At 32.7% G+C, this 27,775-nt stretch overlaps 1 protein-coding gene across 1 annotated transcript; it reads right to left on the bottom strand.

The window, feature by feature from the left end:
• Nucleotides 1-10,831: 10,831 nt before the first annotated feature.
• Nucleotides 10,832-19,870, bottom strand: LOC127288244 (uncharacterized). The gene is made up of 3 exons (XM_051315600.1): nt 18,826-19,870; nt 14,698-18,603; nt 10,832-10,902 (listed from the first exon to the last, which is right to left on the bottom strand). The coding sequence occupies exons 1-3, from the start codon at nt 19,868-19,870 to the stop codon at nt 10,832-10,834; spliced, it is 5,022 nt and encodes a 1,673-aa protein (XP_051171557.1).
• Between the last annotated feature and the right edge of the window lie 7,905 nt (nt 19,871-27,775).

Genomic DNA, 27,775 nt, shown 5'->3' with positions numbered 1-27,775 from the left:
CCGAAAAAGGATTATGTTCTGAGAATGTACTAAACATGTCCAAAAAATGTCCAACAGACTTCTTTGTAATATCCTCAATATGTATAAAAAATGTACTGAAAAGAATCAAATTTTTTCCATAATTTTCAAAAATATCTTTAAGGTTTCTTAAGGATATTTTTGTAACTGCTCTAGGCCAGACATAGAACTTGTTTTGGATGTCTTTATTTCATTCTTTCTGACATCTACAGGATGCCTTTTTAGGGACTTTTTTGGGATGTCCTAAGGATATCTTTAGAACGACTTTTTAACAATGTCCCAAGAACGTTCCGAAAAGGATGTCCTTCGGACATCCAGTGGATAACCGTGCCCATTGGGTTAATATAATAAGAAGGATTACTATAAAGACGATATGTATATACCCAATAATGGTCCAAATGGACAGCGGGGAATTTGTTTAATTAAATAAATGACAAAGATAATTATAGAAAATCTGACGTAGGAAATGCAGTTTATAAAATCAACTGCTTCTTATCTTGAGGAAACAAAAAGATTAGTACAAACAATAGTCAATAAACACAAAAATTCCAAAGATAATGTAATTGCTTTACTAAAAATGAACCAAACTATGATTTCGACTCGGACTATCACAAAATACATGACAGAGAAATGAATTTCAAGAAAAGGATGTGAGATATGAATGATAGAATGGGTTGTCGAAGGAAATTGTCGAATAGTGGGGAGAAATCAGGTAGGGAGAATAGACGAGATATTAGATTAGTGTGGTCATGGGACCCTATCTCGTACCGTGGTGCAAAGGGTACCATAATTAATTTTTATTATTATAGAACGTAAGTCGACATATAAATATTTCACGACGCTCAATTGAGGTAAGTCCAGTAAAAGATGATTATATATTCGAATTTTGGAAATTCATGTGTGTATTCATGTTGTATTTACTAGCGGTTAGTATATAAATTCATATCACACACAATGAAATTGTTGTGTACCCTGAATAGTTTTTGCCTTTGTATATCGAAGATTAAGAACTTCGGTTGCTCTTCTGTAATCTTCGATTGAGAAAAATTTAAAATGAATATTTCGGAAACTACTCGAATTTTTAGCCCATTCATATAGTTCCTGTGAAGTTGAAATTTTTTTATCAAATGGCAACTGAAGACTTGCCCGTGCTGCTGCTCGTTTTACGGTACCTCCGACACCATCGCAAGGCCCTTTGCCATGATAACTCGCGAAAAAGTGCTATTCAGCATATATTTTAAAATCCTCTTCATGATAGTAAAGATTAACAAAATTTTTGAAGTTTTTAAATTGTTGCGGGGCTCCATCCGAAAAATAGTAAATTTTGTTAACATCTGGATTCAAAGTTTTAATATAACATGTTATAATTTTTAAAAAAACGTGAACTGCGTTTGAATCATGGGTGTTACAATCAGAAATAATGACAAGACTTCTGTGTAATAATTCGTTACTTTCTCTATAATAAATCACAACTGGAAATATTGTTGATTGATTGTTATTCCAGTGGAAACCAGGTGCCGCATTTTGAATAATAAATTTGTAATTTTCTGCAAAATCACAAACTACAAGAAATTCATTGATTTTCAAAGACTCTTTGAGACATTTCATGTATTTAGCTTGTGATTTTGCAATAAATGCATGAGGCAGAAGTTCGACAATTTTAGAATAAAAGTCTTCAATAAATTCTGACGAATATGTAGTAATAGTTTCAAGACTCGTTCGCAGTTTAGAAATCCATTGTTGGTAAGTTAGATCATCAATTTCATTTTCCTCAAAAGCTCTGGTAATTAAATTCTCAAGACTTTCAATTCCCGGGCAATTTCGACATTTTCAAAAGTAGCAATCTGATAAAGGATTTTGGCAAATAATAATTCCCAAACAATCATTATAATCCTTTAAGGATATTGGAAGATTGTTAGTCAAATATCCTAAATTACATCCTAAAATTAATTGAACAAATAAATTAGATGAAATAAATAATTATGAATAAAATTGAAATAAATATAATGAAATGTTTTAAACTTGCCTAAAATCATAAGTTTTACATTTTGATGTATTGTGCATACACATACAATGTGAGTACCGCCAGATCCTGCAAGTACACAGTATTTAGGACGTAGTGATGCAAATAAACTGAATCCAACTTTACAATCTGGATATTCAATTTTAAATAGCTCATATAGCTCACGCAAAGTTGAAAGAATAAGCCTCTTTTGAATATGTTCACGGACGCCTTCATTGTTTCTAATAGAAATTATATCTTTCATGCCTGGTATGTTAACACTTGTTTCATCATCAACGTAAAAATAAAAAATTTTCAATTTCTTTTCATCAGATAGAGGTCGACCTTAGAATAAAAATTAAATTTTATGAAGAAAATTAAGAATAATGCTATAATTATCTTGAAAAATATGATTTTATTTACCTGGTTTAGATTCTGGCATTGATAATATTCCATGTTTTTCTCTAAGAGATTTTGCGACTTTTGCCATATCTCTTGTTGTATCCATAATATTGCAAACTTTATACACGCTCCAATCCTGCGGTAACAAAGTAAGAATTTGGACTTTTTCTTTTCGTAACGTATTTTTATCATGCAATTTTGTTTTTAATCTGTCAATCATGTTAAAAAACCCTTGCGCTTGTATTTTATTATTAGAGTCCTTTTTTAAACCAAGCGTAGTCGACAAATAGCTATTCACACTACTGATTTTTTTTTCTAAATATATTTGAGAACATAGTTTACGAGTAGGTATTGGAGATAAATTCAAAATTCTTAAGGCATCATTAATACTAGGTAGTAAAGTATTGATACTTAGTTGAGAGAGACTACTAGGCTGCGATATGGTTTCTTGACTAGACAATGAAACATTTTCTGAAAGATGTGTGCAGAAGAAATTTTATTTTCAAAAACTGATTTGATAGTTGAAGAATAAAACTGAAGAAAAAATTAAAATATGCCTAATACCTGAAAAATTTGGTTCCGTGGGTACATCAGGAATATTATCAGCCTCAGTTAGACTAAAATTGTCATTATTATCTAGTTCAGATGATTCTATTTCTTCATCTTTGAGACGAATATGTAATTTTTTTCTGCAAACTGTACACAGATAATTTGTGCTACTTAAATTGAATTTTTCTTGTAAACTTTTGAAAGCTAACCTCAAAGATTTTGTCACTCTGTGCTTTTCTAGTTTAAGCGGATTACAGCACATTTTGAATTGACCGTGTGTTGACATTATGGTCAATATAAAGTCTTATATTTATTTCTGAATATATGACAATTTATACTTGTATATAAATTAAAAAACACTAATATTTAAAAATAGTAATATTTTGACATATCGCCAACATAACTAAATACTGCAATTCAGCCAACAGCAACGCCACGCAGCGGCTGGTCAAACAAATACAAAAATTTTGAAAAATTCGAAAAAAATATTAAAAATTGTTTTCCCACGACCGGACTAGGCTTAAAATTTGTGTTATAAAAAGTAGTTTTTTTTAAAAAAATCAAAATACACAAACACTTTTAAAAATAAGATTTTTATCTTGAAATTACAAAAAATAAGGTTAATAATTTTTTTTTTAATTTTTTGCATGAAAGTTTTGAAAAGTTCATTTGAAAACACACAATTTGAAAAAAAAAAAAATTAAAATTGGTGCATTTATCAAAAAGTTATGAGTTTTCAAAAAAAAATTTTTTTTTTTCAAAAATTTTGAAAATTTATATCTCGAAAACGGCTTTATAAAAAAAATTGAAAAAATCAGGAAGCTCTTTTTCAATGAGTAAAAAAAGGTAAAAAAAATTTGAGCAAAATCAAAAATATCCAAGTCGATGATATGTTGGAATGGCGTGGACCGCCCCATATGTTGACTGGAGATTATTCATAGATAGTTTTACAAGCAGTATTAAGGCGGTTTTATTACACAATAGACACATGTATCCTACGATTCCAATATCACACTCAGCCCGATTGGAAAAACTTGTACAGGATCGTGTACGCGATCCTGTGCACGATCTTGCCCATGTTTATTCACCAGGTCATGTACAAGAGCAGCAAGTGAACATCTAAAAAGAATTGAAACAACTATCTTGTACAAGAACATGTACAAGAAATTGCACATGTTCATATTCATGTCAACTAATGGAATCCACTATACGAGTCCTTCCTCGTGTACTCGAACATATTTACTTGCTGCTCTTGTACATGACCTAGTGAATGCACATGTGCAAGTTCGGTGCACGATCATGCACAAGATCGTGTACACGATCTTGTACAAGTTTCTTCAACCGAGAGTTCATGTAAAAGAAGATTATGGAAATTCGAACTTATGTTGCAGAAAATAGAAAAATCAAATGGGATATAAGTGGTGATTTTAAGCTGCTATTTTCTACTCGGAACGCAAGGAGGATACACTAAACATTAATATTTTTTGTGTTTTATGAATAGTAAAGCTGATTCATATCAATTTATTAAACGAGATAGGTCAGTAAGAATAGAACTAGTTCCCAGGCGACAAAATTTGAATTCAGGAAGCTCTTATAGATACAAACAAAATTAAATTGACACCTTTACACATAAAGTTAGGTGTAATAAAGCAATTTGTCAAGTCTCTAAATCATTCATCAAAAGCCTTTATTGAGATCAGCGCAATGTTTCCAAAATTGTCAGATGCTAAAATAATGGGAGTTATCTTTACAGCGCCTCAAGTTAGACAATTATGTTAAAATCTCAGAAATTAAAAAAAGGAATGACAAAGAAAGAAAAAAATGTACTGCAGTCATTTCAATTAGTGCAAAATTTTCCTGTAAAAATGAAAATTAAGTGGAAAAGGTTAAATGTGTTTTAAGACACTTTCATACATTCGAAATTGTCACTAATTTGAATTATCTGACTACTTTCTGCTAATTTAGATTTAAAAGTTTTACTTTTAGAAGTAAAAAATTATTTCTTTAAGTTTATGATTCTACATTTTTATAGTTTATGGTATTTCATGTTTATTTCTAGACTTAATCAATATCACCATATACCGGCTGAGATAAGTTCCAACAACCCCGACCTCTTTTATCGTTGAGTTTCTTATAAGAGGGCACTCAAGGTTGTGGTTTTCGTTGATCATTGTAAGTAAATCGGTCACTTTTGTACTCGCCAATGAAGAACTAACAAAGCAACAATGGAAGAAAGACTGAGATAGGCATATTTTCGACGCTATACTGACCATTTCTGCCTCCCTCAAAGCCTGAAACCTATGTCCGGTCGCCACCCTTGACTTAAGCGTTGCCCATCTAGTGTTCATTCCTTTTATGACGCATAAACATCAAAAGCTCTTCATAATACCCCATTTCGCATTGTCGAAGATTTTTGTCAATAGATAAAAAGAGCCTTTGAGTTATTTGCAACACTATAAAGTAGATTATACTTTTTGCTAACAATAAGTACAGTTAAAACAATACACCTCAATGATGAAGACTGTGAATGATTTTATTCTATTCATCGTAAGTGATTATGGACAGATTAATTGATCTGCCTTAAATTTTAGTCTCAATATTTATTTAAATAATAATTTAAAATTGCTCTAATAATTCGCACAATAAACTTTTCTACACAGTAAAGAAAAAGTTTCTACTTATATTTTTATTGGAGTTATTTCTTTTTTAATTTGAGTATGTTTTTCAATGACATACGATGTTAGCGTTGGCATAATTTTTACCGGTAGTGTGTGTAAATTGAATTTTATTTCTTTTAAATCAATATAAGTTTTTCAAAGCTTCTACATAGTCTAACAACGTGTTCGATAAATTTTCTAAAAAATTTCACAAAGTTCCTAATCATTCAATGAATTTTCTAAATTGGTAATAAGTTTTTAGAAGTTTACATAAAGTTTCTAGAGAGTTTTAAAAAGTTTCAATGACGTTTTTAGAAACCTTACTAAAATCATGCACGTGTGGATTGCATGAATAATATTAAATAAACATAAATTTCATGAAAAATACAGCAAACCGCATTGGAAATGATATGTGAAATACTTTAGGGTTTCGGTAAGGCGTCCTTACCTTAAAAATACATGGTAAAATTTTCACAACATTTTCTGGAAAAGGACCAACTTCTCTTTGGATAAATCTTTTGCCACTTTATTCATAAAATAGAAATCTCACGGAAAGTCCATGATAAACACAAACACTCGCGAAAAACATTAAAAATAATAAAAAAAAGAATATACATATTTAACAGAATGCACCAGTGAATAAAAAAATAGTGATTTTTTAACTTCGACTAGTCAGCCATATTGGATACATCATTTTGAATTTTGACTTCAAATACAAAATTAGCGACCCCAAAAATACTTTAGTAATAAGTGTCAAGAAAATTTAAATAATTCTTTATTTTTCGTTCACCAACCGACATTTCGGATTTTTCAAAATTAATGTCATAATCGTAATCAGCGATTCCGAAAACCATAAATAGAATATGTTTTAAAAAATAAAGGACTGTTGAAGAAAACATGACACGAAAGGATATTCATATGCCTTTATTTACACAGAGATAGCACGAAAGCTTTCGAATAACATATTAATGCATGATATGAGCTCTTTATGTCAAATAGTGTAAACGATAAAGGGAGGAACAATTTATTAAGTAAAGTTTTTATAAAATGGTTCCTCTATGTACCGTGTACAAAATACCTACCAGTAGCGTGTCATTATAAATGTAATAACATTAACTTTTTTAACTACAAGAAACTAACTACTTATTACAATTAATTATAGCAAGAGACTATATTAGTCAATAATGCAATGTTGTTTCTTTAAATTTAGTTCAATTTATGTGAACATATGCAATAAAAATTTTAATAAATTTAACAACAGCTAACCCTTAGTTATAAATTACCTTATATAGTTAAAAGTTACTTAAAACCAAGAAAGGAAAAAGAATAATTGAATGATCTTTTTTTAGGCTTAAAAATAGCTTGTTTGAATTTTTCATAAAATGCAGTGCAGTCATAACTTTTTTAATATCGCAACTATAAATGTAGATGAAAGGATGTAATAATTTGAGTCTTGGTACGCTGGTTGACAGTAACTGACTTTTTTTGGGTTGTATTTACTTTTTTTGCTCACGTATACTTTATTGTGCTATAGTTTTGCGAAAATCGTGAACAAAAAAATGTTGGTCGGGAACACTTGACAATTTTTCTCCCATGTACATAAAATCGTCAAGAAATGTAATGGTTCATCGCAGTTGCCTTTACTATCTGACATTTCTGGATAACACTGTGGGTTCATTCTGAACAATACAAGAAAAAACAGGTCGAACTGCTAGCAATAAATTCGTACTGGCTTCCAGATATTTCATAAGGGAGGAATCCATCAATAACGACGAACGACGCGACGAAGAGTAGGTGGTGTATATGTATGTGATTCTCAGTTGCCTAAAGGGTAGGTAGGGTTCCCCTTTGCTGAAGCAATAAATAATGCGATAAAACACGAGTTTGTCAGGCTATCATGAGGGAGAAGGCAATGGTGGCTAAAATTTGCCAGAAAATGTTCCTTCTAACATTCAAGAAGTGGATGCAACAAACAGAGATGGGTAGATATGACAAAAATTGATTTATATAATTTGACATGTAAGTACGATTTTTTTATATTTAATGCATCCATGTTTTTTATTTTTTGAAAAATAAAGATACTGATTTAAAATAATTTATTCCATATATGTACTATTTGTTCAGTTTTAAGCAAATGGAAAATGTTTTGAAACAATAATCGACCATCTGCGAATAATGCAAATTTCAACAGCATTGTCTCCTCAGTGATACGTGTAACTAATTGTTCAACATCGGATGATTGGATAGCATCAAATGCAGGCTTGTAACAATTTGTCTGGGTGGTTGGTAGTCAATAGGCTGACGATTGTAGTGTTAATGTAGTGCAGATTTGGTATCCGAGACGAGCCAGGAGTGGTTTCCCTTGTTTTCTCTCCTGCATTCGATAAATTATTACCCACCTATAATAATGGGTACAGTGGCTTTCAACCCTCTTTCGCCAAGACGATTCGACCCTGAAAGGCGGTTAGCTGGAAAGCATATTCATAAAATCGCTGGTCCGAGACCGCTTTATTTCTCGAGGTTTTGGTGTGGAGCAATACGCACACTAAAGTGTCTGAAAGTCAAATTTATTAGCACTAAGACGCAAAATGGTCAGTGCCAATCACGAATTACGCACAATAACCAACCGAACAAACGTTACGATTTCTCCTGGCATGGCAGTAATCGCACTGAGTAGAAACGTCCTCATGACTTGAATTTCATGATCGTATAGTAATACCTTATCCTATATCCCTGAATGTTTCTATCGACCGAGTGGACTATGCTTACTATCCATAATACGAACAAAATTATTGTGCGAGGGTAACTTAAATGTAATGTCATAATGCTCACAGCTTTCATGGCTTTGACACGCGAACTATTCGAGCGTTAGGTTTATGTCAAAACATAAAAATGCGTCCTTCCGATTGCAGATCAACAACCGTAGATTAAACTTCTTTACTAATCTGCTGAGTGGAATTCGTGCTTATATTGTGGAAAAAATTGCTTATTGACAAAGACTGATTCTTTTTGATAGACATAAAGGCAATATTTCTCAATATTCAGAACATTTACGATTATTATCAACTGGGTTGTGTATATTACAATACTGTTGAGATAGAATATTTTTTAAATCAATAACTGAAACTAATAACAGTAGAATGCGTCACTCCGTAAAATAATTTTACAAAAAAGCTAGTAAAGAAAATTTTTTCAATTTTTATGACAAATTTTGTCTATTGCGCTAAGATAAATTTGGGCACTTTTTTCATGCCTTACCGGTGGGTCGTAAATTTACAACGGGTTAAATAATAATATGCGTTAAATCAGTTACAGTAACTTTTTCATGTCAAAAACTTTAAAATGTAAAATTTTAATCATCAAATTGTTGATTGTAATCGATTCAATGTTTGATGTCCAATTACAGATTGTAGTAGACAACTTTGTTGTGTATTATTATCTATGACATAAGAATTACATCTAAACGTACATGAAAGGGGAGGGCATCAATAAACGTAATGTTTACGGAAACCTAGTGAAATCATGGAGCATGGAACATAACTGGTCGAGTTTGGTTAGTTGGATTTAGTTTTGAGTTTATGTTCCTGGCTTCCTGAGTTAACCAACCAAGTAAACGTGCTCTCTCTGCATTCCGGGTTATATTCTATTACGCGATAAATATTACATGTTCATAGGAGAATGACTGGATAGTAAGGGGTGTCGGTAGGTATACGATTATCAATGGTTATTTCACGGGACTAGCTATGTCAGATTTTAATTACAGTATCCGCATGGTGGTTCCATACATTTCCGATTTCAACTACAACTCCCCACTCTCTAAGCATTCCCCTTTGTTATGTGCTCCATCTCTTTATATATACATATATATATATATATGCTTCCAACATTTAGTAATATAATACATATCTGCATTTAGCACAATATTTATAGTACAAAAATTGAAAAACAAATATTTTGTGATTTACGTAAAATAAAACAATTTATGAATGACAATAACTAATTAAATAGTGATATATGTGTACTGAATGATTTGACATAGAGAATTGCTAATTATTATTAGTTTGATTAAATTTAAGGGGATCGCGACAATTGTCCGTCAAAATGTTCAAGTCATGCCATACGTCGGATAAGATTTGTGTGCTCGCAGTAATGAATACAGATCCATTACTTATCTAAAGGCATAGAATGACATGCTACTTTTTGTATTGCTCTTTTAATGAATATAATATATTTCACGGAAGGTATACAAATCTAGTGTTAATTAAGAAACAAACTAGATTTACTAAAGATACTTTTATCATTCTATATACAGTTAATATAATTTTAATCATCCTTGTAAAACATTAGGAAAATTAAATTGAGAACTGAAAAATTACTATTGCTTAATAATTTTAATTACAATATAAAAATTGTTAATGATATATTTACAAGCAAAAGAAATTAATATATTTTTACGCCTTTGTACGTAAGCATTCAAAATATTATTTGAAAATTAAATCAATTTTTATTATTTAATTTCAGTTTTCTTTAAATTAAATTCCAAAATAACAAACTATCTTTTTACAAATTTAGAGCACAAATCAGAAATTGTACGGTGTTTAATTAACACCTTTCCGTCCTATCTCGAAGATAGAAAGCCTTTATGTAAGTTGTGGTATTTTAGGTGGCTGGACACCCGAGTTATACAATTCAACCTTCGCCAAACAGGCGGCCTAATTAGACTAATTGCAATTACGTTATGAGTCCCGAAATGACGGTGAACATTGTATTTAAGAAATCAGTGAATAGAATAGAAACATAAATTCTCACCTTCCTTAATTGATTTCTTTCTAAATTCGTCATTTATTTCAAAATAATAAAAATTTGTAAATAATTTATTTTAACATAAATTCAATAGTTAAAATTAAAAAATTAATTTTAGTGATATTCTTATTTAGGATTTAAATAAAAAATATTAAAACGTCTATAATTTAAATCATACCAATAAAATTTATGAACTAATACAGTATAACGTACATTGAAGTGGTTTGGGTTTTCTTTTTCTACTCACAAAAATTATTTAAATTGAATGTTTAATCAATAAAATGCTCTAATCCTTAGTAGATGTAAAACACCAACTTTTTACTATAGCAAATTTCAGGATATATTTATATACAAATAAAGTGTACGCAGTAAATTTTATCTAAATATCCAATTTTGTGACTTATGCACCATTTGTCGAAATTCCCAGAAAAAGTCCCTCTACTGCTATGCTGATAGTGGCATTTACAGAGTCTGAAATAGAAAAAGAAGACTGTTAAAGTGCTTCAAATTTTTATCAAGGTTTCTTAAAGGTTGTAACGACATAGCTATAGCCGTTATGATAGATAGTAGGAAGAGAGAGCGGCGAATGGCGCGCGATATACCACATTTCTCTACTACTACTAACACTCGTCGCCTTCTAATTAGCTCCCTTACCTCGATGCTTTAGCTAAATTGTTCATGCAGGGTCTTGAGGTACTTTTCGGACATGGTAGAAGCGGTCTCAACCCCTAGAATACTCTGCATTCAGTTAACCCTTAATATATAGATATTTAGGATTAGTATTTAATATTTCTTGTGACATTAAGGGTTAATATATGAAAATATTAGGGGTTAATGAATAAGATATTAAACTCGATGTTTAATGCAGGCGCAAGAGACTTGTGATTTCTGTTGACTTTTCGTGCTAATAGTGATAAACACGTTCAATTTTTTTAATTACGAAGATGAAATTATGGTCTAAGAATAATTTATGGGATTTATTTATTGTAAATTTCCATTGGTTGGATATAGATAATTATGCGTTTGTAAATAAAATATCGTCAATAAATTAAATACTTTGAATAAAATAGGATAAAATATAATGAATATCTTAAATATTATCCTTTAATATCTAGTTTAACGTATGTGGTTATTCAGGTTGAATATCTAGATAGCTGTCCCAATGTTAAAAGATTAAAACTGCCGTACAATGTAAAAACTTAGGTAACCGACATTGTCGCTTAGGCTGATTTCAGTAATAATAAACAGGCTACAATCAGCCTAAGCGACAATGTCGGTTACCTAAGTTTTTACATTGTACGACAGAATATATTCGCCGTTAATCTCTAGATATTAACGGTAAATATCCAGTTTTATCCGTGTTATAAGCGACAAAAGATCGGTGAGTCACTCCACCCTGCTTAAATAATAATTTAGGAATTTCTTGTGCGAAAATAAAAGAACAAAAATTTAGGATATACGGTATTTTTTCAGATTTTGCAATAACTGACTGACATGCGAATTGACAGTATTTCGGTTTTTAACATCAAAGACGTAAACGTGTTTTCTACTACGATGCATAAAACTTTGAGAAACTCAAAATTAAGTTTGGAGGAACTAGTCTGCGAAGATTGTTCATCACCAGCGGTCGACGTGGTTTTCTGTGTTCATTGTTCAACACCTTTCTACCCCGGAAGTTCCAAACGCCACTCGACCTTGCCAAACGGGAATTATTCAAACTATTGTGGTTTCCGTTCGTCATCTCCTATTTCAATTTCAGACTCAGGAATATTTGCTAAAATCTTTAGCGACCTTTTTGCAAAATTGGTTAAGAATAATAGCAAAATTTTAAATACTACCAAAATTTAAATAAAAAATTTCAAACTTATTTTAAAAAATCGCTAATAATGACAAATTCCAAGTCACTTTTGATTTATCGCAAGAGGTACTCAAACTTTGTTAAAAACGCGATATTTTAACTCTTTGACTGCGTTTTTCTAAAAAACTATATAGTTGATTGAGACTTTTTACTCTCGGATTCGTAATCAGCATGAAAAAACCTATTAAAAACAGCTTTGACATTGGCTACACCAATTTATTTCAATTTTGTTGTTTTGTGTAATATATATTTTATAATATAGAAAATAAAACATATAATTACGTCGATTGATAGTAAACGAAAAGAAATAAACATAATATCGTCGAACGACGTTTGTCAACAAACTACAATTGTGTAATAACATAAATTGACTTTAACGACGATTTTTCATAGAGACACTTTTTATAATTCCACTGGATTTTATAATTCTCACAATTTCTCTTAACTTTAATTCATTCCCAAAATCTCATTTCTTGGTAGTCTCACCTTCTTTAATGCAAAATTTACAGAACTAGAATTAAAATACAATATTACCCCATAGATATATTTTTCTAAAGTAAAACTGTCGAGAGAGGTTCTTTATGGTCTCAGGTGGTAGTGTGAGAATAGTCTTGACACAGAAGGTCCTATAGACAAGCCAATTTCCACTTTTATCTTTATTCAAATTAGGCAGGAGCGCCTGCACTAATTTGACATAGGAGGGTTTACTTTAAAAAGGAGAATGGGGATTGTCTTAACATAGGAGCACCTACAATTCACACTTTCTTAGTTTAGTCAAATCAGACAGGAGCGCCTGTACTAATTTTGGAAAATCTAGTGAGCACTAGAGAGATACTATTCTTTTTGACACAGGAGCTTCCATAGTCAATTCGAAAGAGTACTATAGATTTGAAAAAAGATTAAAGAGGGGTAACTGTTTTAATGCTAAACAAGATATGTACGAACGCTTCTTACACTCACCAATACAGAAAAATCGAACAATGTCGGAGCTGCGTAGGACGCTCGACAAACCTTTCGCTGAAAATCTACTTCTTTATAAACCAAAGACAACGGATTCAACAATAATTATACTACACTTTAATTTTACTACATTTATTAAATTCATAAGCTTTGTTGATTTTAATTAAAAGAAAATCAAAATTGTGAATTTTGTCAGTTCTTTTGCATATTTTAGTGTTTAAAAATCTAAAGATTATTGACTCATAAATAGATATAATGTGCTCATAGGATAGTTGCATCGAATTAATAAATGTTTACAGTACTAGAGTAGGGTCCCAATGTGCACGTTATGTAACAGTTCTAGAACAAAAAGTGTAACTTGTTATAGAACAAGTGTTCTTCCTCTGTTCTATAAGGAAGATGTAACATTTGTTTTAGAACGTTTGTGCTTAATTAGTTCTAGAACTTTTAAAAAACGTTGTTACTGCAGCGTTCTAGAACAGTGTTACAAAAATGTAGCATAATAGATCTATCACTGTATTTTAGATTTGTTCTCTATCTGTTCTGAAACAAATATGCAACGAACAGTTTTTTTATAAATGTGGTACTACTAGAGTGGCTCAAGACTGTTAAAAATAGAAATCTATAAAAATATTTAAAAAATCATTTCCTTGAAATATTTCCTTAATATCACTGGAAGAATACTCCTAATATCACTGAGATATCACCATGAAGTGGACATTTTGATCTCCATTATATATCACAGGAATAATCCAAAAAATATTCCAATGATATTTATGTGACATACCGTGCTATTTGGGCACGGTTACTTTTTTTAAGTCAGGGGAATTTTACTCAAATAAACTACAAATTACAAGTCACAATTTTACTTTTATCAATGTTATTTTTCAGGGTAAAAACACAATAAAACACAAATTTAACAATTAAAATATGTTGTGTACACTTTTATTATAATCAATCAAATTATGGGAAAATCCCAGTACAAAACTCAAAAGGCCCTATTCTACGCTTAGTCCCCGACTTACTAACTTAGACTCCCGCGTCAATGCCCGCCAAAACCCTTCCTTTTCCTCGCGCATACTCCTGGCAATTAAAATCCCTACTTATATAATATTTTCTCCTAAAATCCTTCTCTCGACTGTCACACGCATTCCTCATACTACAATCAACATCCTCCCCCCTGTCGACGAGAATCAGTCTCTACGATTGAAAATATTGCGGTTTATTAACTCGACGACCACATCTGGTTACAACACAATCTAAAACCTTTTTTTTACATTTGTTTTTCGATGTACATTTATCAGTCTTTTTTGAATCCGTCAAGTTACATTTGTTTTTTGTACATTTATCAGTCTTTTTTGAATCCGTCAAGTTACAATCATTTTTTACACCCACTTCTTTTAAAATTGAATCAATCTTTTTTGGAGTTACAATTTTTTCACCATTACCACTCATTCTTTTACACAAATTCTGCACATCAACTTCGTCCTGTGGAACTTCTAATGGGAAAATTCTTTGCAATGCTCGTTTACGCAGCCCGTCTTTAGTTTTCAATAATGCCACTCTGACATTTCCATCACGCCCAGGATACATTTCCACGACTCTAGCGAGAGGCCAGTCCAACCGCCTGTGCAAATCGTCACCAATTAACACAACATCGCCTGGTTTTATTTTACGCGACTCTTCTTTCGAATTTTTTATTACCAATTGACCCAAGTACTCGGTCCGAAATCTTGTGCGCAAATCTTTCAAAATATTAAGTCTATATTTAGCTTTCTTATTTAATTTTGAATGGTATAGCATGTCGCAGTCCAAAACCCCTATTTCTCTGACTTCTTGTAGGAAGACCGATGGTGATAAAGGAACAAGATCATCGGGATCCTCGGACACATAAGTCAACGGTCGTGAATTAACAATAGACTCCACATCGCACAGTACTGTGTACAATTCTGGGAACGACAAACTCGCTTTTCCAAGTGTCTTTCGCAAGATTCTTTTCATAATCCCGATCAGTCTCTCCCACCACCCTCCCCACCACGGAGCTGAAGGAGGGCTGAAGTGCCACGCTATCTTCGACAACGCGCCTTGATTCACGATTTTTTGCCAATCCAAGAACTTGAATGCATTATTGGTACCAACAAAATTTGTACCATTGTCGCTGTAAACATCCCGAGGTCGTCCTCGCCTTGCTATAAATCTTCGAAAACACTCGAGAAAGCCTTCTACTGACAACGACGTGGCCAGCTCAAAGTGGACCGCCCTGTACACCGCGCATGTAAATATACAAATCCACGCCTTTCCTCCCCCCCTAACAAACAACGGGCCAGCAAAATCTACTCCCACGACTTCAAAAACTGCCGCGTCGCGTACACGGTTAAGGGGTAAAGGTGGCGGTTCGCATTCTAATCTTTTCGCGTGGTGTCTTTTACAGACTACACACTTTGATAGAATGGTTCTTATCACCTTACGCAATGACGTTATCCAAAAGCGCTCTCTGAGGATACTCATGATCATTAAAGTTCCTGCATGTCCCAACTTTTCATGCGTTTCGCGAACCAGTAACTGAATCGTTTCATCTTTTCCATCCAGCAATATGGGACATCGGAACTGAAAGCTATCAACTCGATTGTCAATTTTTGTTTTCAAGACCCGTATACCGTCCTCATTTAAAAACGTTTTAAATGAGGACAGTTGATCTGCATTGACACCTGAGAACATTCTTTCTTGTAAATATTTAAGCAAATTCTTTTCAGCAATTTTTATTTCTCCTGGTGTCAAGTGCAGTTGTTTACGCTCTGTCTCGCTCAAATACGGTGCCCTAAAATCTCTATCGTTTTTCTTTCTTTCTATAATTGCCCGCCTATTTTCCAAGAATCTCCTCATCCATGCTAAAAATTTACATAAACGAGAATAAGACGCGAAATATTTTCCGACTTCAAAGTCAGATTTTTCAATATTTGCCATCTGAACTATAGGCCCCTTTTTTATTTCGCCTCTTATCTCGTCCTCTTTAATTTCAGCGTTTCCCGTGGGCCACTCGGAATCCGATTTATAAAGCCAATCAGGCCCCGCCCACCATTCGGATTCTACTAATCTTGACGAACAACAACCTCGCGAAGGTAAATCTGCGGGATTCAATTCGCCCGGTACGAATTTCCAATCCTCCCGATTACTATTAGTTCGAATTTCGGTAACCCTGTTATAAACAAAAGTATTCCATTGTGACTCTCTTTTGATCCACGCTAATACTGTCGTAGAATCTGTCCAGTATGTCGTCTTTAAAATGGGTCTCGTTAATGATTGAGTCACAGTATTCGCTAATCTAACCGAAATAGTAGCGGCCATTAATTCTAGTCGTGGTATAGTCGCATTTTTCGGGGCCACTCTGGATTTTGCATTTAACAACCTAACGGTAACTGAACCTTCGTACTCAGTCCGCGCAAAAACCACCGAAGCATAAGCTGACCCGCTTGCATCTCCAAAAACGTGTAATGTTAACTCGCCGCGTCCCAGTTTACGCGGAATTTTTATCTGTTTCAACATTGACAGGTTACTTTCCCACAGTAAGAATTCTTCTTGACCTTCCTCAATTTCGGTGTCCCAACCCATTTTGTTGTCCCATAATTTACGCAAAATCAATTTTGGCAAAAGCGATACCGGACACGTTATTCCAAAAGGATCATATAATTTGTGCGTCGCGGCTAGAATGTTTCGTTTCGTGACAACACGTGTATCTTCTAGGTTCAAAGCGTTCGGGTTAATTGATATTGAATCATGTTTTTTATTCCATAAAACTCCCAAGACAAGTGAGCATTCACTGCCTTCAGAATCTCCCGAACTTTCCCAACCTCTAAGGTCGAAACCCCCCGATGCTAACATTGCTGTGGCTTCTTTGACAAATTTATCCCGTTCCTGACTCGACTCTACACTAACAACGCAATTGTCTACGTAAAATCCATTTCTCAATCTTTCTACAGTTTCTACAGACCATCCGCAATGCAAATCATTTTTTGCCTGTTTTGTGGCTGATTCCACAAGAATTGCAAGGATAGCTGCTAATAGAAATGGGCTACAAGCGAGACCGAACACCACGCGACAATGTCTAAATGTTACCAATCTATCTCCTTCCATCCAGAGAAATCGGAGGTAGTCTCTGTCTTCCTTATTCACAACTATCTGCAAGAAAGCCTTTCTTATATCAGAGACCACCCCGATTTCCCCTTCTCGGAATCTATTCAGAGACGATGTCACTTGCTCAATCAAATTAGGCCCCCGCTCCAAGCAAACGTTTAGGGAAGGGTTCCCCTTTGCGCAAGCCGATGCGTCGAAGACAGGTCTTATCTTTGTCGTTCCCTCAGCCTTCACCACCGGGCGATGCGGAAGATAATGACTAATACTTTCCATTTCATTTTCTGGAACTCTTTCAATGATATTTTCCGCTAACCATTCTTTAAAAATTTCACCATAAGCCTCGTACAAATTTTGCTTTTTAAGTTTAAAAATGCAACTCTTTAACCTACTACATGCTATATCATAATTACTAGGAATGGGAATGTGACTTTCCACCCATGGCAACTTAATTTCGTACCGACCTTCCTGAGTCAATTTCGTCGTATTTATCAAAAATTCCCAGACCTTGTCATCTCTTTTAGCCTTTTCCAATTTTTCGATCGGATCTGTAATACCGATTACGTCTAATTCCCACAGATCGGTTACTCTAGCCTCGCGCACAAGCAACGTGGTAATCATTGTGGCAGAATCTATACTTTTCGAATTTACCGGTAATTTTCCCATTACAGTCCACCCCAATAACGTATCAAAAGCAGTCAAACCATTTTGCAAAACATATTTCTTTCCGGTCATCAATTTTCCGGCCACATCCGCGCCTATCAGAACGTCTATTTTATTGCTTTTACTATCTATATCCGACAATACGATATTATTCTTACGCAGTTCCTCTACCCACGAGTCACTTTTTGGGCCCGAAATTGTGTCACAAATAATCTTTTGTTCCAGAACGGAAAAATTGCATGAATAAGTGTTATCTAAATTTCGCACATGAATTAAAAATACATCAAGATTTCTTCTTTCCGATTTCGCGCCACCAAACAAAGAATGCGTGACCGTTATTTTTCCCGTCGGAACATATTGCAACTCCCGTGCGACATCAGTACGAATGTAAGAACGCTGCGATGCCGTGTCTATTACCGCTCTCACAATTTTCTTTTTAAATGGCGAAAATAATTCGACCCGCAGCGTTTGTAAACAAACCTTCGGAAAATCAGACAGAGTTGTTAACGTATTCTGATTTTCCATTTCATCTACACTGACACTTACACTAATCTCTCTATCATCTGAAACATCCGCGCGACAAAACTCCGAGCACATAAGCAAGACGTGATGTCTGGAGCACCAGTCACATTTAACCGGAACATGGCATTTCTTAGCTGGATGCCCACGCGTCAAACAAAGGAAACATGCGTTTTCTTTTTTAACAATATCTTTCCGTTCTTTTAAATTTAATTTACGAGCGACCTCACACGTCCTGCTTTCATGCTCTGCTTTACAAAAAATACAGATACGTTTTTTCTCAGATTTAGATACTAAAAGGACATTTGCACTAGGTACATCTTTCGTTGAGTCTACTTTACCCTTCGGCTTCCTCGATGCTTCTGCTTCCGATGACAAACCAAACCCGGTGAGTGCCAAGTCAATCCGCTCCTCGTTTTCGACTTCTAAACGTAGGAATTCGAGCAGCTTCGATAGACGATCAGTTGACTGACCCTCCGCCTCGATTGCTCCCCTCTGTCCGCTTCTCTGCCAAGCCCGGAGCGTTTCTTCCGGAAGTGAAGACTCGACCAAAGGGAATAACATGGCCGTACATTTGTCTTTCGTGACGCCAAGAGTGTCCAACGACCTTATGAAGGATTCCAGCCTGTCGTATAAACTAGCTAACGATGCTGGTCTCTTATTTCCTTTTAAGGCATTTTGAAGGACTAATCCCAAAAGTTCTCTGACGTAGAACTCCACGAGCAGATCATCACGGCCAAAACGACTCTTCAAAGTGTCCACAGCCTTTTGGTAATTTTCCCTCGTCGGAGGAAAACTGTTAACGATATCGTTGGCTCGTGAGCCGGGGACAGTGGCTTGGATTAGATACTGGTATTTATCTTCTCCACTGATTGTACTATCATCGTTAACTTTTTTAAACTGGCTCCAGAAGGGGAGCCATTCTTTAATTTTACCGCTGAATTTAGGCAACTCTATAGTGGGAAGCTTTATGGTTTTTCTGTCCGCCATCATAGAAACCACGTGGCTCGGTCCCGCCTGAGGAGAATCCAGATTCGCCATCTTTAATTTTGCAGTGACGAATAACGTCCTATATGGCTCGTCCGCCTCCATCTCCTTGGCAATTGTTTCGTCTGAAGCGTCTGATTTGAAAAGGAATTGGTTGTATTTAGATTGTGCAGCGTCCAGCTCCACCATTTTCAACTCCAGCAGTTGAAAGGCGATCAACTTATCCTCCTTAGACAGATTACCAGTCATCTTCGTTTGGAAACCGTTGTGTGCCTTGGTGAATGCGGTCCGCATCGCCGTACGTTCCTTTTTGGCGGCTTCCATTTTTCACACACAAAACTTCACAAAAATGCAACACTATAAATTCAGCGGTCCTGTCACGGTCGCCACTTGTTATTTTTCAGGGTAAAAACACAATAAAACACAAATTTAACAATTAAAATATGTTGTGTACACTTTTATTATAATCAATCAAATTATGGGAAAATCCCAGTACAAAACTCAAAAGGCCCTATTCTACGCTTAGTCCCCGACTTACTAACTTAGACTCCCGCGTCAATGCCCGCCAAAACCCTTCCTTTTCCTCGCGCATACTCCTGGCAATTAAAATCCCTACTTATATAATATTTTCTCCTAAAATCCTTCTCTCGACTGTCACACGCATTCCTCATACTACAATCAACAATCAAAATGATACAAAAAATGTTCTGTAATTCTAGAATATTGTTATAGATCGGTTACAGAATTGTTATAGAATTAAAATTTTTTTAATTTATTTTGTTATCAAATTATTACATATTTGTTCTAGAACAATGATCCAGAACATTGTTCTAGAATTGTGACAGATCCTGTAACTATTTTGTGCCCCCAGCAGGACGACATTTTTACTGACCTGTTTCTCACCAGTTCTAGAACTTGTTCTTTTTTGTTATAGAACAGTTACAGAACTGTTCTGTAACTTTGCACACTGGGGTGGGTTGAAAAAGACACTTTTTACTCAAAACTAAATTTTACAAAAAAAAGACTATAATATTATAAATACAACAACCAAACTAGAACCAAAATTTTCGTAATACATAATTGAAATTCTAAATAGCAGATAAAACTTTTCAATAGTTTTAATATGAAACCCAAATGGCTTTTTCACCCCACTCTACTCTATACTATATCGTAATGGTCTGTATTATAAGTGGAATTCTACTGTACAAATAAAATTTATTCAATTTACGTTAGGTATAGCATTTTTATTTCATTTCTAGTCGCAGTTTTCTCCTTTCAAAAAAAATTTAAATATCGAAGACATACAAGAACAAACAGAGTTAATCACTTAAGATGGTCTTTACCCATAGCATTCATTAGGAACTGGTCAAAGATTTGTTAAATGTTCTTGTAAAAATAGTATAGATGTATAATGATATAAATAAATTTAATCTTATTTTAAATAAATTTATTTTTCTCATTTAATAATGTGATATATATATCAATAAATAGCAAATTACTATTTATAAGGAAGTCTGACCAAACAGTTGAAATAAAACAATTTATAAATAAAAATATAGAATAAGAATATAGAAAACCATTTTATTATGTACATTATATGAAAATAGATCAAAAGGAAGAAATTTCAAGAATTTTAAAAAAGGGCCATTTTTGGATTCTTTTTAGGTTGTACCTAGAAAGGAAAAAGGTATACAGATAAACTAGACAATATTTTTAAGAATCTTTTGAACAAAAAAGTTTATTTTTTTAAACAAAATATAATACTACTTTAAATATATTCAATCTCATAGGTTGATTACTTACATGTCTGTATTCAGTTATTATCATGTAGATTTTCTGTACGTATACAATTAAATGAATTCCATATAGAATTTGAATGTAATTTCCACAATACCTTGTTACGCGACACGTCAAAATGATTCGGAACTCAGCCTCTCAAATTTTCTGCAATTATTCATGGATATAATTCCCTTCTCTGTTGATCGGAGTGATTATATGAAAGTGACTTCAAATCAACATTTTAACATTTATAACTAAGGTTTTTTAAAAAAGTACCAAAAAAAAGAAATTTTATTCGATTAAAAATGACTTTTCTTTTTTCGAATCAAGTCAGCAGCTATTATTTATATAAAGAGGTATATTTTTTAAAGAAAATACAAAATTAACTGCTTTTTATTCCGTTTATCACATTTTTGTATTTTTCTTTCACTTATTGTAAAATTGAATTAAATTAACAGAAACAAACAATTTCTTCAAAAACCAAGAAATATTTTGAAACTTATATTCTATTATAAATAAATATATTAGTTAATATATTTGTCGATATTATGTCACATATTTATTTACTGTTCTGACTCTAGAATTTTTTTTCGGGAACCTCAAAAATACCTCTATATTAATTTCGAGTACAATCAAGTACATTTGTTGAATTTTTAATATTTTGATCTTCAAAATGTTTGAATCCGCTGTGTAGAATGTGCAATCAGTAGGGGAGGTTATTATTGCCTGTATGCTATACGATGCCAAACAACGTGTGATTCATGGTTGGACTATTGTGGGTGGTGCAGGTGGTTCACTTTAAATTTCACAAACATGATTCGTTCTGACATCTAAAATTCACTTTTCAACATAGGAAAGTGTCAAAATGTCATTTCCATTAGAAAAATGTAAATATCGACAATTTTTTAAAAAAAGCGGAAAACTGATTTCTTTGATTTCGTTAAGCTCGGTTAAGAGTTAAAATTTACGTCCAGGCAGAAAAGTCACATTAATGTTAATTATGAATAATAAGAATTTGTATTCGTAATATCAACTTAATTTTATAAAGTGAAAATGATTAATTATTTAAATACAGTCAGAGAAAGAAAAAATCTCTAATTATAAGTTTTTTTAATAATTTTAACTAATTTGTTATTCTCTTGATGATTTAATAAAAACATTGCGTAAAATATAGTATTCAATTTACTAAAATTTACATTTCATCAATATTAACTTATCATTTTTGGTTTATTTTTGAAATAATGTTAAATAATTGATTTTATTATTTATCTGAAAATTCACAAAAATGGATTGAATATGCGAAATTATTGTTGGACTTGGGTTTGGAATTCTAATAAAGGAGACAAACATAATAGAAACGTGATTTTGAAAAATAAAAGGAAGTACAAGATTATACTTTTCTCGTTATTTCCTGCGTTCTTTTGAAAGTCGAATAGCTGCTATTTGTCTAACCGTATCATGTGCTCAATTGCTTTTAGACTTTCGATCTTCTCTTCCTATTGACCCAATTCTCCCTTAATTTGGTCCTAAATAAATGTACCGACGTGAAATGAATCAAGACATTTATTTAACCAACAAAATGTATTTACTGTAATTTGTCTTGTAGTGCACGACATACATGATTCCCTTTCCTATCATGAAAATAACATTTTTTATCCTGAAGGAACACTGCATTGATTATTTATTAACTCTGGGGATTGAATTATATTAAAAGAAAAAGAACCTCACAACACAGAATATCACATAGACTTCGTGATATCTGCACACTTCTGTAAATTAAGGTATAATTAGGATGTTCACAGTATAAGCTTTAATATTGACTATTGTTGAAGCATATTTCTTGATGTTTTAATTTTATAAGCATTTAAACTATAACTTTTCCACGAATCGTAGGAAATCTTTTATTAAAAATTTAGCTATATTTTAAAATATGTGCATTGTATTGATTTATGTATCCAAATATTTTCTCACTCCGTTATTTATGATCGTTTTTGTAAATGCTGTAACGCAATCGTTCATTTTTTCAGCGAGCATCTTCAGAAGAAAAACGCGTCGCCTTGCCTCCGGGTATTAGTGATGATATTTTATTCATGAAGCACCTTATATACTATTGCTACTAAATAAAACATCCATACGCAAGTTGCCCATAAATTTGTACACTTTACAGACAGACTTTCCTTACTAAACTGATATTTAAATTAGACCAACTGAGAAAAGTCATACTTCACCAACTCTTGGAAAATATGTTTCTCGCTAAAAGTCAGTATATTCTTTTAAAGAATATGTATTACTTTATACAATATTGGTTCTTTTTATTAAATTGAACGGATGTTTAAAAAAGATTCTAAAAAGAATATAAAACAATATTTTACACAACTTTTTAATAAATTTGAATCTTAAAAAATGTATACTCTAAGTTGTCGACAATCGAAAAATTATTTTTAGGTTCAAAAAGAGCAGTCCTACTATTTTATAATTAAAACAACATCAATCACAATTTGTTTTTTATTTCCTTTATAAATAATGCGTATAAGTGAATGCACTGAGAAAATTATATATATATATATATTTTGCTAATAGAACCTCAAACTTCAATTTTCTTTAAATATATATTCAGCATTAAAAACATAAAATATAATGATTTAATTTCTTTATAAGGATAATTTTTTCATATTGGAAAGAGTTTTTAGAAATACTCAAAAGAATTTTTAACATGTAATTAATGTTAGTTTTATGTTTATGTAACAACTCTTTAGTAAATAAATAGCAAACTTAACCTTAATGAATTTTTATTCCTTCTACAAGAAATCTTGAAACCCTTTTCCGAGATTAGATCTTTTTTTATGGACCTTATCTTTTTTCATACGCGAAACACTGTAAAGAGTATTTTATGGATTTTTGTCATATTTCATCTACTAAAAGAAAATATACTTGAAAGGAATCTGAAATCCAGAATGATTCGACTCCTGAATACTTTTACCAACAGCAATTATTGAACCAGAACTACCCTTTGTAATCTGAACGTGTCCAAGGAAGCGCATAAATACTCACTGTTTTAGTCTCGAGTTTATTTCGTCAGTGAGAAAATGTTTGTGGATATTTGACTAAGCACAAACAAAAATTTCTTTAAAAACCAAAAAAGTAATTTCTGATTTTTTATTATCATTAAAATTAGGTGAATTCAGAAGTGACATTTTTCCTCTATCTCTTAATCATTGTTTGTCATAGTAAATCTCTTTTGTGTACTTCCACTAATAAATATTTTTAATTTTTAATGATTAATTTAATAATTAGTGATAATATTTTATTCATGAAGTACCTTATATACTATTCCTACTAAATTATACATTCATAAGCAAATTGTTAAATTGTCTTTCCGACATAACAAAATTAAGTTTTTCACTTAAAAGTGAGCACTCCAAAATCCATTATTTTCAGTAACGCATCCTCTCTTTATTATCTTTTTTACATATTTAATAATTGTAATCATAACCTTTTGCTAGTTTGGTTGTAAACTTTTATTATATTATATTTTGTAATAAAATTTCATCCATTTTAGTACAACCCACCATGTTGCATATATTTAATCTACTATAGAAATAAAGAGATAACTCACTTCCCTGGCAAGAAATGTAACCCTACTGTTATATCGTATACTTACTTTCTTACACGCTCGACTTAATTTTTGTTTTCCTTGGTACAGACTTTTGTGAGAAGAAGTCCTTGGTAAGCACCAAGGACTCTTGCATGCAAATGTCTCTCTACACGCAATTCTCTACATTTCTCTCGTTTGCATATTTTTTGTCTGTCTTTACATTTCGTACAAGGTATACTCATAGGTATAAAAAATACTTTTTTGCATAAAAAGTAGAAAACTCTTTCACAAACATCTAAACAATGTCTATCATTTGTAATCGAAATTCTTCCAAAGAGATTTTATGGGTTGAGGATAAAATGTTAAAAAAAATTCCAAATTCAAACAATTGTTTTGTCCAAAGATCAAAAGTTCAAAAACATTTTTTTTCAAATTCAATATGTTTCAATTCTTTTTTTTACAAAAAAAATCATGACGTTCCTCAACACATTTATAATACCATTAATCTTGTAGACTTCTTTTTTCTAAAGTTTTTTTTTGTAAAAAATTTTTTAGTCGAATTGTCAAAAACTGAAATTAGAGATATTTAATATTAACTTTTAAAATAAAAACACTGAATAAAAAACCTGTTTCAAATAATTAATAACTTTCAGTAAAATATGACGGCTGAATCAATTTCACTCTATTCATGGTATGTTGTAGTACTGTCGTTTAAGTATAAAGTTTTGGGGTTGTGGGCCATAATCACTGTGACACGTCCCCATCTCCAGCTCCCTTCTCATCGTCTTACACTTTTTTCTTGAAATGTCTTTCTTTGTCTATCTTCGGTTTTCCTTCTCCATTTCTTTCTCCCTTTTCACAATTCGTCTCTAGACAATATCCCTTTCATTCCTAAGGGATTGCAGGGCCAACACAGCGAGATATCGGATCAATTTTTTAAGCCGAGGGTGCTGAGACTTTACACTTCTTGCGAGAGAGGGATTCGCAAGGGTGGTCGAGAACCTGGAAGAAGGAGGAGTTAAAATCAAGCCGCGAAGAAAATTAAAACGAAGAACCAAAGGTTTTTAAAAGACTCTTTTTCGCAACCAAAAACGCCTAACGTTTGTTCTCTTCTACCATCTCAGTTCGACTTTTCAACTTCACATCATCGACGCTTTGTAGAATATCGTGGCACATTTTCCCCAAACCACCAACCGCTGTTGCCATTATACACCTCTTTATTCTTTTTTATGGTATACTTCCTTCGCCTTTACACAGTCATACTTACTCTTCTCTGCCAACTCGCGTCAAAGTTCTTCAAATTTCCATAACGAGAACCCGTTGAATGCGCTCTTGTGAGGGTACTTCGTTAAAGATATTCCTGACGAATGAATTTCTTAAAGAAACCACGACTTTTATTTCAATAGGTGGTATTCCATTGCCAAATTATTATTTACGTTTTAAAGAGTTAGACACAACTAGGAGAAATAAAAATAAACCACGACTTTGTAAAATTTTTGTAAAGACTGTTTTGTATATTTTTGACCTCCAAGAACCCATTTTCAAGCGAATTGCATTACATTTTTAAATTACCGACCGCCATATTGGATCCGCCATTTTTAATTTTGAAAAACTGTCATTGGATTCGTAATCGTCGACCCAGAAAACCCCCGAGTACTTATTTTCAAGCGAATTGCATTACATTTTTAAATCGTCATCCGACATATTGGATCCGACATTTTAGATTTTGAAAAACCGACAGGATTCGTAATCAGCGACTCGACCCCGTAAACCCCCGAATACCCATTTTCAGGTAAATTTGTTTAAAAAAATTTTGAGTTCACCGACGCCGCTGAAAACGATAGACATAATTATTGTTATGTTATATTTATTTTTAGAGGCACACGATTTAATAAGGTCTGAATTGATCATTCAGTTATTTAGTAAATTATTATTTTTTGATTACCTATGAGTTAGAGATGAAATGCTGTAATATTTATGATGGGTTGAACAGCTACTGGTACATCTCATTATCCTAGTATAATTACAAATGGTCCAAACTCCCGGTAATGGACTATGCCGGTCAATTGACTGAATAGCCTTTGTTGACTCTATGAATTTGGACAATAGACGACGTTCTTCACTGTATTCTCGATTTTTCAATTTTTTGCTGCCTTTCGCAACTACTAGAATGACTGATTTCGGTGACTTTTCGTAACTCTATTTTGCCTATCGGTAAACACATTATCTCTCGACTTTTATAATGACTAGTAATGACCAAACTGCATATGTAGATGATTTCTCTGTCAACTGAATTTTTTGTAAGTTACAGAGGTTGGGAAAAGTGTGTCTCATATTACTCTAATCACCCCTACTTATACTTAAAGAAATTGTTTTTTGTCCTACCTTAAATTGTATTTGTAAGGGATATGAGTGGACTTAACAAAAGCTTTATAATAATTTTCTAAATGAGTCAAATTAAACACTAACCGGAAAATCTGTCAAGGGTGTAACTAACATAAATATAGTATAGTAATGTCAGAACTTTCTGCATGCGCTATATACAAGTTTGAATTGTACTAAGCCATATCCATTTACATAAATGAAAATTGCCATTGGCTAATCCCTTTCCATTATCTCGATTAGGCGATTTTAGATGATAACGGTTATACAAGTAGGCGGAGGTTAAAGGAATGGATGATGTACTACAATTGTTCATATTCAATATGTACAACGTATTTGTATAACATAAACAAGAAATTTACATTAGAACGAGTAACAAATACCGTATAAATACGATTAATAAAATCGTATCAGCAAAAAACGATACTTTTTTCTCTTTTTACTTTAAATTAAATCACGACTTGCGAAAAAAG

This window comes from Leptopilina boulardi, unplaced genomic scaffold, assembly GCF_019393585.1.
Source record: "Leptopilina boulardi isolate dan_hultmark-lab unplaced genomic scaffold, ZJU_Lbou_2.1 LbouV2_38, whole genome shotgun sequence".
NCBI classification, from domain to species: Eukaryota; Metazoa; Arthropoda; class Insecta; order Hymenoptera; family Figitidae; genus Leptopilina; species Leptopilina boulardi.
Note: the sequence above shows the minus strand (reverse complement) of the source record. Positions and strands in the feature narration are given on the sequence as shown.